Raw genomic sequence first — 14,477 nt, forward strand, 5'->3', positions numbered from 1 at the left:
ATTTGTTCAAACAATCATATTTATAAAGTATATTAACAAATTATTTGTTTCCTTCTTTACGTTAGCCGTGTGGTCCTGATTTTTTGTCGTTAAAAGATACCTGCTAGATTCCTAGATTCTTCGAAAACAAACTAATGTACCACAAGCATTTACAAAACATAACATTTTTTATCGCATTTACAATTAGCCCACATTAGTCTAAAATATATATTACACCTGATAAATTTTAAGAATAAGTAGGGGACATTCAAAACAACTGGTCGAATAAAAATCGCCGCTTTGTTCCCAGCTTATAAATATTTGTACGATATACATCACAATATACAGACATTTTCTGCATTGGCCCCTAAAACGCTTGCTGTCCGTATGATAATTGTTCAAATGAGTGCAATCACGGGACAATTATCGCTTGGCGATCCTTCTCTTGCTCATCCGCACACAAATCCGCTCGAGGGAGAGTGAATCATTGGTCGACAGAGCTGCTGTTCTTTCTACTTACGAGACAGAATGAACTTGTCTACCACATGTTCGGATTCGTTCACTCTCTGAGTGATATCGTATGATGCGAGACCAACACATTGATTGAAGAAGCTGTTTTCACAAGCTGAAAAAAGTTGGATGCTTTCGTCGATTCTCTCGTCAATCACCAACTTTGCTTGAAACATACAACGGACGATTTTTAAAATCTCAGCAAAGTAATTTTACTTGAGTATGTTCATCACTTGTTCTCGAACGAAATAATTCTTAAATTGAATCCCCTGTGTAGCATCGGTAATTGAAAATATCATCAAAGTGATTGGAAAAAATCAAATTGAAATAAATTCTGTTATGCTTGCAGCACTGCCAAATCTAAATAATCAAACAAATGAGTTAGGATTTCAGCACTGGATCGCAATCTTTATGTTTTTCAACAAACAAGTAAATCAATAGGTTTGACGCTTGCAATGAAAACAATAAACAATATCACATTGTTCCTCACATGGATGGAACTGTAGACAAAATTGATCCCATGGAAGACAGTCATTTCGTTTTTCTTGAGATTGCTACATCGCTTGATTTTATGGCTACATTTCCTGAACTTTTGTTGTTGTTTTTATCATTTTGTTGGTTCCCGTGTCACGGTCATAAAACATCTGCTTACTGCAAGTATGTCACCCTATGCGTGTCGGTTAATTCTCGTAATAGCTGCGATCGGTTTGAAGGTCGCAGCTGAAAGAGAATATGAGTACCTGACAGATATTCCGGTGTACCAATACGATGATTATGGCTTGTGTATCGTGCGCAAGAGCACGTATTGTTTCACCAAAACGGTTCTGAGACCTCGGGAGGAAGACAACTTGCCTTCGAAGCATATAAGAGTAGATTTTCGCAAGAGTTTACTAGAATGGGGTATCTGCGCGAAGGAATGTGACGAGGAAACCGAACTTCTTACAAAGAACGAGCGCGATGTGCTACGGGATGCCAGATTTCCACTGGGGAATATTGTAGGGATACACGCTGAATTGGGAATGTTTGTCTACAATGGTTTTTTTTTCGTTTTTAGTACAAAATCCCACGACGATACTACCCCGACATGGATTGGATGGAAAGTCTATTTGGCGAAAAGATACATGTTTGTGTTAATAATCGCCTGCGGCAAATATACAACGTCTCGGGTTACCCAATAATCGAAACATGCATTACAACCAGATTTAACCCGTGGAAATCAGAATTTGGTGAGTAATGCCCGAAACGTTGCATTATTACAGTTTCTTTATACTGTTTTTATTTCAGATTGGTACGAATGTATCTTTTTCATAGTCGTCTTCTCATACTTTGTCGCTTTTACCATAAGTAATGTTTTGGATCTGTGCGGACCCAATTTTTTCAAAGGCAATCTTCTGCACATCACATGTCATTCGAAGCTGTTACACTGTTCATAATTATTTCAGGTTTTCTCATCATTCGAGCATGCTCTTTTCGAACTAACTGCGTTCGTTTGCTGAATTGGTCAAGAGATGAATACGATGCCGATTTTCGTTGTATGAATACTCTTCGATTTATTTTAACGGTGCTGCTTGTTGGCCTCAATTGTTTTTTGTTGGTGATATCCTTCCCTGTGCCCAATCCGGAAAGTGTGGAAGAAGTGAGTGTTTTTCTTCGATACCCTTGATCTGGTTCAACATTCTCGCGCTCTTAGTACATGAGATCGCCAGCAGTAATCAACACGCTCTGCTGTTTATTCTGGATCATACCGGTGTTTCTCACCATGGATGGGTTCACAATGATGGTCCATTATCTGGACAGTCGGACCAGGAAGCAGACTGTCGACATCGGGTATTTCCGACAGGCGTTCGTTTTGTGGATGATTGAGATATTTCCACTGTATTTTGTGGCCATGCTGTATTCCACGGTAACGGATACTATCTGGGGAACGGAGCCAAACGTTGGACGGTTTTTTATGATAACCAGAGAGTCGCTCTGTTGCCGAGAGAACTTGTGGGCGAATCTTCTGTTTATGAACAACTATCCGGTCACCCAGGAGATGTGTTATGTACATGGATGGTATCTTGCGGCTACCATTCAACTGTTTCTGGGAGCTGTAGCCGTGCTGTGGATTACGTCCAGGTGAGTTTTGTGATTGGTTTTGGTAGATGATAAATAAAAAAATACGAGAGTAGACTGATAAGTCGTGCATACATGTTTGTGAAAGACGAACTAAATAAACTTCAGAAGAACGCCTGATGGCATGTGGAAGCACTATTTTTTATCTACACGCCTGCGCATTGTGTAGGCGTTGCTATCATTCAGTCAGCGTAAATATGGTGTCGTTTTCTGGCGCCATGCAAACGAGAATTAGACAACGCGCTATTATGGAATTTTTAACTGCTAAGAAAATGAATCCTAGTCAGATTCATAATCGTTTACAAGCTGTTTATTGTGACGATACAGTTGATGTGAATCGATGGATGATAAAATTTCGTGATTGCCAACCTGGAAAAGCCTTAATTGTTGATATAACACACATCGGAAGTTAGAAATCAGAAAACCTGTCACGTTTTTTATGAAATACAGGGTCTTTCAGATTAAACGCTCACGCAAAAAATCGAATAGCTTCTTATAATTTTTTTTCGCTCCATCGATTGTAACACTGCATTCCCCACTTCAGGACGATAATATTCGGCTACTCGTTCAGTCTGATCGGATGGTTTTTAGTGTCGAGTCTGATCGGATGGTTTTTAATACGAGAAATCGTATTACTCGAGCAACCGAACCCTTAATGAAACTTTGTCCTCTTATGGTAAGAATTTCAACATTTCTCGTCATCGATTACTTCCACTGGGGTTATGTGAAGGACCGTTGCAAAGTGAATAAGCCACAAAATTTGGAGTAACTTAAAGCAGAAATAACTCGGATTTGCAACAGCATTGAAGTCATTATGTTAGAGTTGAGCATGAAGAATTTTGTTCACGTTTAAAACGCGTTATCGAAAAAAAGGGGTGGTCAAATCGAAAATGTCCTAAAATAAGTTTTATTTTCGTTTTTTTTAATGAAATCGATTCACTTTTGTATAAGTTATTAAAATTTGTTGCGTGAGCGTTGAATCTGAAAGACCATGTGGAAATATCACATATACGTTCTACGGATAATGTGGATAGAAAAAATATTGCAAAAAGTGTTTGACAAAACTTAACACACTATTTACATTATTTATTACAGATTTAATGTTATGAATGTTTTCTATTTTACATTTTTCTTCATTTCGATTCCCATTTCGTATTACAATATTTGGTACATGATTTTTTTGCTAAATGATATAGAACTGCATTTTTGCATTCAGTTTGATAAAATTTTTATTACGTCAAACATGGAGTACATGTATGTTATGGAATGCTTCTATGTCGATTTTATTTTCAATTTCCGCGAAAAGCTTCAAATCGTCGGCATACACAAGTACATTGATACGTTTGAGAACGAAGGAGATGTTGTTCACATGTTCAGCCCTGCGTCTGTCCCTTGGAACTGACACTAAATTTCCTTCTTTTTAACGCAGGCTCCATCGGAATGCCTATGGGCTTTTCGTTTGATGGGTATCAGCACTGGGAACGACAGCAACAGAGTTACAAAATGAATTTTAGAAATGTTCACTATCTATCCTCAGGGGCCGACGCACAGTGATCCCTCAGAGATTCTAGGTGGCATTGAATAGAAAAATGAATGGAAATGTCTTGAAATTTGGTGTACGGGGGTTTTCGAAGGTGCTGAATCTATTTTTGAGTCATTTTGGTTATGAACTCCAAAGCAAGGGCTGTGGGAGGTGGTAACATTTTAAATTTTTGGAAAAACACGTGTGGGGTGTCTAAATATATGTTTCAAACTTCCTGAAAACGTTTTCAATGCTCTTTATACCCAAAACCTAAAAGGGGGTGCAGAGGAAGGGGATAAAATTTTAAAAAAATCAAAAAACACGTGTGGGGTATTAGCATATTTATGGCATTTTTGTAGGTCTACTTTTGTATAAATTCAATGTAGAAAATGTACTTACTTTCAAACACTCATTTCATAGCTTCAGAATTTTTTAAACTAAAAACGGAATACAAATTCGAAATCAGCATAAAATTATTTTGAAAAACATGCATGTTTATCGCTACACTGGTTCATTGCATCAAACACTACGTTGCCACGTCGTTATCGCAACGAAATTCGCCACGGACACTGTTCCCATATGTGATACTAGATGCCCTGAAGGTTATAGAACAAAACTAGACCATTCATTCGGTTAGGCATTGTTGTTTATTTTTCTATTTAATGCCACCTAGAGTTACTGAGGGATCACTGTGTGACATGGACCAGATGAAATGTTCATTATCGGTTCCTTTATTCGGTCGGTGCTAAATGTAGGGGAAAGTAGGTAAAGACGGACATCCTAAGGTGTAATCTCAATTTTTACACATATATAGCTTTCATGATCGCAGTTGTTGTACAAATTGAAACTTCAGGTCCTTTTCTATCATAATTACCGTTGATACTAGTAAATTTATTCCAACATTGATGTATTCTGGGTCATTGAAAAAAATGCATCGTAATACTATTTCTTCACATGGTCGGGAAAGACGGACATCTGGAATGGGTAAGACGGAAACTAAGGTGGGAAAGATGGACACTTATGGAAAAGTTTGTACAATTTTTGTACGTATTTTAGTGTTTTCAGCATTGGGGAGTGTTCTTGAATTACGTTACGATTCGAAAGGCTACTCATGTTGTTCGTGGACAGTTTCATCCTTGGAAGGGAACGACAGAAGAGGTCAAATACATACACTCCATGCAAAAATTTCTGGATTTTTGCGGGCCATTGTCCTCGCAAAGGAAGGAAAAGGATCTGAAATAACCAACAACCTGTCCACGCATATTTTAATTGACCTCCTAGGAAGACGATAATTCATTTGTAAAGTTTAATGATACACTTAAAAATATTTCAAAACGAAAGTTTATTTATAAAGCATTAAAAACAATTCATCGATGGTTTAAGTTCATTTGAGTATTTAAATTAATTCAATTTTCAGTGGGAATAAAAAAAACAAGAAAAAAAGAAGAATCAAGAGCAGTTCTGACAAATAGTTGCAGCAGAAGTAAAGCATTCAGCGTGGAACCATGAAAGGCATTGTAAGCATATTGTCCAACCTGTCCCGAAATCTGAATCAGAAAACTGGCTTCCGCATTTCTCGCATAGATTATTAGATGAGGTGTCCCCTTTGCCCTTATTTTGCTTAGGCTTCTTCGAAGAGCGTTGTTTATGTTCTTTTTTGATGGATTTAATGTCTTTCGATGCTTTCGCCTTCTTCAAAGTGTCAGCGTATTGAGCAGACGTTATGTCAGCTGCCTTTTCTGCTTGGCGTTTTCTCTTCGTGACCTTCGGGGTGACCATTTTCGGTAACGGAAGTATGATCGACGGAGATATTTCAAACACCGGATTATTGGCCGTTGAGATGCTGTCCGGTTCTGCGAAATCAGCCATGATGTCTTCGGGAAGCACTTGAACTTCTTTATCCTCACAGGAAATGCGATTTACGGTCGATTAACTAGGCGCACCTTCAAGATGCAATCGAAACGTCTCTTCTTCACGAAGAATCTCAGGATCGGGTTGATCAGTCACCGTGGCCGAGGCAAAGTCATCAACGGAAAAAATATTGCGATCAAATGGCCAAATTCCTGTTTTTTCGAATCCATTCTCAGTAATTTCCGTAGTAGCCGTCTTGATGAATGCAGGTTTCATGAGCTCGGCAACGTCATATTGGCTGACGACTTTACCTGGATTCTGTTGTAGGAAACGCTCTACTTCCTGTGCGTAGTACGTCTTGAAAGGTGCCATAAAGGATACATCAAGCGGTTCAAGTTTGTTGCTAGTGTGAGGTGGTAAAACTAGAACCTTAACAAAGTTAGCTCTAGCTTTCTCGGTAAAAGCTAGGTTCTTCGTGTGCGACGAGTGGCCATCAATTATGAGCAAGGCAGGACTGTCTTCAGAAGGTTTTACATGCTCCAAAAAGTGAACTCATTGAATATTTCGACCGTCATGTAACCCGATGCATTACAGGCAAATTTGCTTCCACGTGATGCCCCTTTCTTCAAAGCTTCGTGCATCCGTATGCGAAGAAAAATGAAGAACGGCGGAAGGTGCTGTCCGGTTGCGAACATGCACATTACTGTCGTAGCTGTTTCTCCGCGTTCCGCAGATATAATACCACCAACCTGTTTTTTGCCTTTCAATGCCGCTACCTTAGACTTCTTCGGAGGAACCTGTAAGAAAGTATGAATAAAAAATTAAACTGATTTTCAAACTAACTACAATGCCAAAACAAATACTAACGGTACAAACACTAGTCTCATCGGCGTTCAAAACACGATCTGGCGTCAATTTGGGATCTTTCAGCGCTTCTTCCAGCAAATCGTAAAACGCAGATACTGCTGGCTTATTGAAGCCTCTGGCTCGGGCGGCAGAGGTAGCTTCAGGTTTACGGAACGACAATTTGGGATTTCGTTTCAGAAAATTGCTTAGCCAAGCTTTTCCAGCCATCTTGGTAGACTTGTTGAACGGGTGTGGCAATCCATTTTTTTCGGCCAGATCAAAAGCAAGCTTTCGAACATTAGTCATCCTTATTCCATAGAACCTCTTTTCCAAATCCAACAGATGTTGTACCAGCTCCTCTTCTTGTTGAGAATTGAATACGGAATCAAGAGGTCCTAGCCGAGTTGATACAGTTGGACTTGTGAGGTGGCGTATCAGTGTGGATCTTGGAATTGCGTAACTTCTTGCAGCTGTCTTCACCGGCGATCCACTTTTTACAGCCTTAATGGCTTGATCCAAATGCTGAGCGGTCCATGACTGCCGGTTACTCTTGCGCTTGTAATTTGTAGGCATCTTTATAGTAAAACCAAAAAGGTTTGTTAAATACCCTAGGAAAATACTAGTGTCCGTCTTTCCTTACGTTAATGTGTCCGTCTTGCCCGAACTGGCAGCTTTTTTTTCGAATGACCGTAGCTCTTCCTATAAGCGTTGAAAAACCTCTGAATAATCACAGGATAGTTAATGATGGACTAAATAAACACTTATCCGTTGGAGAAACACGTAAAAAACAAAAAATCACGAACTTTTTGCTATTTTCTACGGAGTAAAAATTACATCGAGTGGTGCACCCGCGAAGATAATTTTTGTTTTGTTTACAAGCTTGGCAGTTCGCTCGCTGGAAATCAACAGTGTGTCTCGAAAGTATTGATACACTTTATTGAAAGTATTTGCATAACTAAAATATTTCAACAAATTTTAGTTAATGAAATATTAAAAGTGTCCATCTTACCCGCAGTGTCCGTCTTTACCTACTTTCCTCTACAGAATGAAAAGAAGGGGACTAGGCATTCACAGCACTCACGATTAATCAGTCATCCAGCTAGCGACCAGGCAGCAGAGAGGTTTTCCAAATGGCCTTTCTCAACGCCGAGAGTTTAGTTTAGTTTTCCGAATTGGCCTTTTTCAAGTATAGATACGAATGTTTTCTTTTTTAAAGCTTTAACGTCTCTTTAATTTAAGCCATGATCATCATTATTCAACTTACAGTTTCGCTCCAGTTAGCAGACAGCAGTCTTTCTAAATACCGATGTCAGACACAGCTGATTTGCTCGATACAAAGAAAGAATGGAAGATAGATATCGCACACAGTGGTGCAACTTTGTTCGGTGGAGGCACCGCGTCGATTTCATTTCATCTGGCGGAGAGTGTTTCTTTATTTTTGCATTTTGTTGTACTGGAGTGTAAGTTTAAAATTTCGAAAACGAGAACGTTACGTTTGAGGTGTAAGATTTCAGTGTTGATACATATTTGCTGCCTGAACGAAGTGGTATAACAATCACTTTCGAAAGATAAAAGGTGTATGAACGATGTTTGTTACTTACTGAACAAAAATCTAGAAATATTGGTTAAGGGGGTATTCTAGTGTAGAGACACGAATTTCGCACGTTTTTTCGAGCTCCGTAAAAATAAAACAAAGAATATCTTTACTATCTATTATATCATTATTTGTTCATCTATCTTTTAACAATAAAACAAAAATTGAACGGAGAAAAAGCATCCATTACCAGAATAGTTAAGAGCTGATGAAGTGAGAGGGTTCAAAAAAAGTTGTGGCGTACACGATTCCAGACGATTCCGATTCCGAGACGATTCCAGATTCTAGAGCTTGTCACTTAGAATGCATTCAAGGCGTGGACCGATTCAGATGATCGACATATCAAATTAAGGAGGTATTCTAGTGTAGAGACACGAATTTCGGACGTTTTTTCGAGTTCCGTAAAAATAAAACAAGGAATATTTCCACTATCCCTTATATCATCATTTGTTCATGTATCTTTTAACAATAAAACAAAAATTGAACGAAGAAAAAATATTCATAACTAGAATAGTTACGAGCTGATGAAGTGAGAGGGTTCAAAAAAAAGTTGTGCCATGGCGTACACGTCCAGCCCTTCTGGTTATCAGAACCCAAAAAAAATCGAGCAGATTCTAAATAAGTCAAGATGCCGCTATCGCATGAACCTCGGACAAGTCAATAACATCTTTTTTTACAAAATTGCGGCCGATTTTTTTAAAATAGTAAAATTCGAAAAATATCATTTTTCAGAGGTTTATGCGATAGAGAAATTCCTGCAGATTGTATCCATATAAATTCGACACGAATCGGTTCAGTAGAACTTGAGGTATCGTGTACCAGTTTGAAAAAAACTAGTTTTGAGAAAAACGCGTTTGAAGTTCATTGTTATGGCCGTACCAGGTTAGATATCGCATCACTAAAATGGCTCTCACTCGGTAAATAATAGGATTTTCGATATGTCCTTTCTAGGGTATATTCTTGAATGCCTAAACTACAGAAATATGAAGGAAAAAAATGATTTTTTTTCAAATTTCTCCGTTATTATTGATTGCATCAGTTTTTTGTAGTTTGCATGGTCTTGGGGCCAAGGGCGCTAACTATATTTTTTAATATTTTTTATTTACTTTGAACACAAAATAACCCATCTATGATTTGTAGATTTATTATGTAAAAAAAGCTCAGCCTTTAAGAAAAAATATACAAAATACAGTGCTCTTGGTACCGAAACCTTGTAAACTATAAAATACAAATGCAATCAATAATTTAAAAAACAAAATACATTTTTTTGCAAGTACGATATTTTTTTTAAAAGAAGACTATCTAAAACCTATGAATTTATGAAAAAAAACAGTAAGTGGGTTATATCTATGGTATAACCGCAAGGGTAACGTAGGACTATCGTTGATTTAGAGATCATTTGTTTGAAGTTGAATCAAAATCCATTCTGATTGAATGAATAAATGAATATTTGGGGGACTTCGAAAACGAGAGCGTTACGTTGGAGGCACAAAGTTTTATGCATCCAATATAGGATACGAAAAACCTTGTTCTGAATAATAATCTTCAAAAGCTTTCCTGCTAACTGCACTTGCTTGACAAATCACAAAACCAAATGTATTATATGGATATTTTATGGATAGAAAACATTAAAATAAACTCTTTCGCTTGAATGTAATTTTCAATTCCAAGGGGAACTGGCAGATTATTTTCCAGCAACGATCAGATATTTCCACATTTTCCTCGATACTGGAAGCCCACCAGTGGTTAATACTAACTCGATAACCACCTGTTAATAGCACTTGATTGAAAAATATTTGGTCACAGTGTTACATGGATAGAAAACATTAAAATAAACTCTTTCACATGAATGTATTTTTAAATTCCCAGAGGAACTTGCAGATTATTTTCCAGAAATGATTAGATCTTACCGGAACTTTCTCGATGCTGAATGGCATCCAAACGGAAAGAATTCTGCGCGTGTATTTGTCGATCCTTCGCCGTCCACCTCCTCCAGCACGTTAGGCAACGATGTTGTCTTGTCGATGTCCTCACGAAAAATGAATGCGTCTCATCACCAGAATATCGCTTAAGTATGCTTTTGTGTGTGATTGAATCGAGAGAAGGTGTGGATTACGATGGCAATTTGGAAGGCAAACTAGAGGGGAATGAACTCTCTGAGCTCGAAACTTTCGGCGACTGAGCAATAATCGATTGCGTGCGCACACAATATTGGATACGGAAATATCCTACTGATGGGGAAGAATAATCTTCAGAAGCTTTCCTGCTAATTACACTTGGTTGAAAAATTACAAAATCAAATGTATTTGATCGCTGTGTTATATGGTTAGAAAACATTAAAATAAACTCTTTCACATGAATGTATTTTTAAATTCCCAGAGGAACTGGTAGATTATTTTCCAGAAATGATTAGATATTTCCGGAACTTTCTCGATAGTGAATGGCATCCAAACGGAAAGAATTCTGCGCGTGTATGTGTGTGTGTAGCGATGTCTTCCCGGGGAACCGTTTGTGGCATCACTCTCCTCCTGATGGATTCCCTTCTGGCCTAAGGTGCACAAACAGGCTCTTGGTGACACCGTTCATCCGCGCTTTCATGATAAACGAAGAGCTTCACCACAACAGCGACAACATGCTCCAATCGCTGTTCAATTAGAACTGAGTGGATTTCCGAGCGGCCCTCGCTTATATACCGATTGGTGATTTCAATAGCCTGTTTCGAGAACAATTTTAAGGCTATTGAAACAAGTTTTTGGATCAAAAAGTAACAAGTATATAACGCGTAGACATTTTATCTTTCGAATGAAGTGTTTATCATACCATTTCGTTCAGTTGTTCAGGAGCTATTAACGCTCAAAATCTCGGTCTCCGGCGTAACGCTTTCGGTTTCGAAACATTGATTTTACACCCCGGTATAGAAATGAAAGACGTAGTCCTACGTCAAAAATGAGAAAACATTGAAAAACAAATACGATAAATAAAATCAATAAAAACGGAAAAAAAGTTGTATTCAGAAACCGTTAAATTATCTGTAGAATCAGAAAGCAGTGGACTAACGAAGCAATTTAGTTTATAAGGAATTAAGTTAATTCGAAGAAGTCTCAAATGACTTATTCGATCGAACTTTTTTTTATATAATTCGTTTATTTTTATAGGCTCAATAATCGAAAGTTTGCTGTGATCGTTTTATTTTCGTTGTTAATTAAAATCAAAATTGGTACATTTCCTTCATGCTCGTGTGTAATATTGCTCGTTTCTTGTTTGTTTCTTCAATAGAAAAAAATCTGGGTTTCTTCCAATAAATTAAATTTAACGTTTTCACAAAATCATCCGAAGTCTACTATACCCGTGGTGGGATTCTGCTCCATGTCAACCTCAATCACACTGTAGGCGAGGTTGATATAAGTCAATCAAATTGGCTTGATATTTTTTTTCATTTCTTTCAGATATCGCACATGGAAGATCTTCCTGCTATGGATTGTTCCAGCACTGGCGATATGCATGCCCGGAATTTGGGTGTTTGCTTTCGGAACGGAACCCTTGCCTCCCCTGAGACTGAAGTAAAACAAAAACGCATCGACCTAAAGTCAATTCGATAATCGACATACCATTCCAGTGACATTTCCTCCCAATTCATGTATCAGAGATGGTTCCGACATATGTACATCCCGACCCACATGAACGCCGGGAATTACATCGTTGGAATGATGGCTGGTTACTATTTCTACCAGGTCAGAGTGTACGATGTCAATCCCGCTAAATTTAAGGTAATTTCTTCTCATGTTATAAGCAGCCTTTCAATCAAACACCGTAAATTTTTTGTCTAGATTTATCAATACACAAAACGATTTGTATTTCCAATCACCGTGGCCACGGGATTGATCCCTTACCTGTTTTATACCCAAGATCTAGTGGAACCGACAATTCTATCCTCGGGTTATGCCATCCTCTTCCAGAATATCTGTTCCGTCTATTGTGCGATTTGCATTTTTGAAAACTTCCAGAATTTACCAGGTAGAATCGGTTTGTTTTTCATTTGCGATAACTGTGAGCATTTTTTCAGATATCGTTCGCCGAATCTTCGACACGAAATATCTGGTAATTCCATCCCGGCTCTGGTACGGGTTATTTGTCACCCACATCATCGTGTTGAGAAGTTATCTGTCGCTAAGAGAACCCTGGCAGGAATTCGATGCAAACAAATTTCCAAAAGTATTCGGTCGAATTTTGGTGCTATCGTTCCTGTTATCGATTGGGACGTATCTTGTGGTGGAGCAACCGACACGACGTTTTCTCTCCAAAAAAATATATCCCAATCTTCCTCGTGATCGGAAGCCCGATGGGATGCGTTTCGAGTTGTACGATTTGGAAATTGGTTTCGGATCAAGTTTGAGATGATGATTGTATATTTGATTGTTGCTGTTTATTAAAATTGTTTGTAAAAAAAACGCTAGCTGCGCATTTCAATTTTCATCAGCTCCACCAAAAAGTTATCTCGAATTACTGTCAAACCCTCATCTCACTCCGACAGAGGTGAATCGTTGATCAAAATATGTATATTCCATAACAACTTTCGTCTGCGGTGAACCGCACAGTGCAACCGCAGAATACAAACCACGCTCAGAATCAGGCTCCATCATTATCATCAGCATCAGCAGCATCATCACCGCCGGCTGAGGGGACCAATTCCACTCTCATCTCGTTCTGGTTCAGCAGCTCTTCATGTTATACCAGAGTTTTGGTTGGTAATTCGTTCGTTTTGTCCGATGCCAACGCTGCCGCCGGTCAGGATGCGGTTGTGTTTATCGGATGGATCTTTCTCTCGGGCTATCCTAATAATAAATGTGTAGCTCGCTTCATCTCGGGTTCGGTTTTTGCATTCCCAAGTGGGGTGGGGTTTTAACAGCTCCCCACACCCCACAAATCATGGTGATGTTGAACATTGGAACGACTGACCATAGCAGATGCACCAAACCAGCGAGAGCGGTAATAGCTCTGGCCGTGGTCGGAGTTCACCGGAGTCATCGGAAGCATCATTTGAATAAACGCTGGACGGCGGAGGGTAGGACGAAAAAAACAACATACACAAAACACCCGTCCCCACCCGATGTTATCTTCAGCTTCTGAACGTTATGACCACAGCCGAGACTCGACTCGGGGGAAGTAGAGCATAAGTTGTTTTGGAGGTAGATCGGATTTAGTTTATGGTTGCGCTACCGTCCATCGTCGTCACTCCATCATTTTGCCCGACCGTATTCCGCATGCTGTGGATGAGAATGATGGAGCTGATGATATGAATCTCTGCACAAAGTGTGTATGTAAATGGGCATCACGTGTTCTCATCAACGAAAGAGATATCCAGGGCTAGAGAAGTGAAGGATCTCGAAAGTTGCAAGGATGGCCTGAATAGAAAGATACATTCCGACAGATGGGCCAAAAGGGGGAGGTTCGACGGAGCACAAATGAACTACAATCCCTACCCAAACAGGTACAAGGGTACACATGAGTATTTGATTGCTGCTGCTGTTACGGGAGGTGTTTTACAATTTACCATGATGTCTGCCGCTTACGGCTGATTCCTAGTGATGATACGATTGCGTTTATACTTTCAAGTTGTGTCAGATACAGTCAGGATCTGATCAATTGTTGATTATGTTGAGGATAGTTTGTTTTGAACAAATGAGTGTATGCTTTGAGGAAGCTTCACCAGGCTGATGTTTTATCAGCCCTAAAGCTTCCGGTTGACGATTTAACGCTTCTTTTACACTTTAAAATTGTGAAGCTTCGTACGCCATTAACTTTTGTGAATTTCTGTTTCTTTAAAATGTCATTATCTTTAATTTCTTTGTATTCAATCTATTGGACTCAGAAGGTATTCTAGTGTAGAAAAAAACATTTTTTCTTTCATATTTCCGACGTTTATACATTCATGGATTCCTCGAAATTATCAGAGTTTGAAGGTTATTGTTCTGTTGTCCAGTTAGATGTTTTCTTTTTAAACAGATATGTATATTTGTAATAGGAATACCGGTAAGTTTCTTTGTTTTTTTCAAAAATTAA

General features: G+C 38.7%; 1 protein-coding gene across 1 annotated transcript; it reads left to right on the forward strand.

The window, feature by feature from the left end:
• Positions 1–1,013: 1,013 nt before the first annotated feature.
• Positions 1,014–12,833, forward strand: LOC129770322 (uncharacterized). The gene is made up of 9 exons (XM_055773060.1): positions 1,014–1,484; positions 1,544–1,715; positions 1,774–1,872; positions 1,932–2,125; positions 2,180–2,607; positions 11,864–11,977; positions 12,034–12,184; positions 12,245–12,431; positions 12,481–12,833. The coding sequence occupies exons 1-9, from the start codon at positions 1,149–1,151 to the stop codon at positions 12,813–12,815; spliced, it is 2,016 nt and encodes a 671-aa protein (XP_055629035.1). The 5' UTR covers positions 1,014–1,148; the 3' UTR covers positions 12,816–12,833.
• The last annotated feature ends 1,644 nt before the right edge of the window (positions 12,834–14,477 follow it).

This window comes from Toxorhynchites rutilus, chromosome 2 (assembly GCF_029784135.1).
Source record: "Toxorhynchites rutilus septentrionalis strain SRP chromosome 2, ASM2978413v1, whole genome shotgun sequence".
Lineage (NCBI taxonomy): Eukaryota > Metazoa > Arthropoda > Insecta > Diptera > Culicidae > Toxorhynchites > Toxorhynchites rutilus.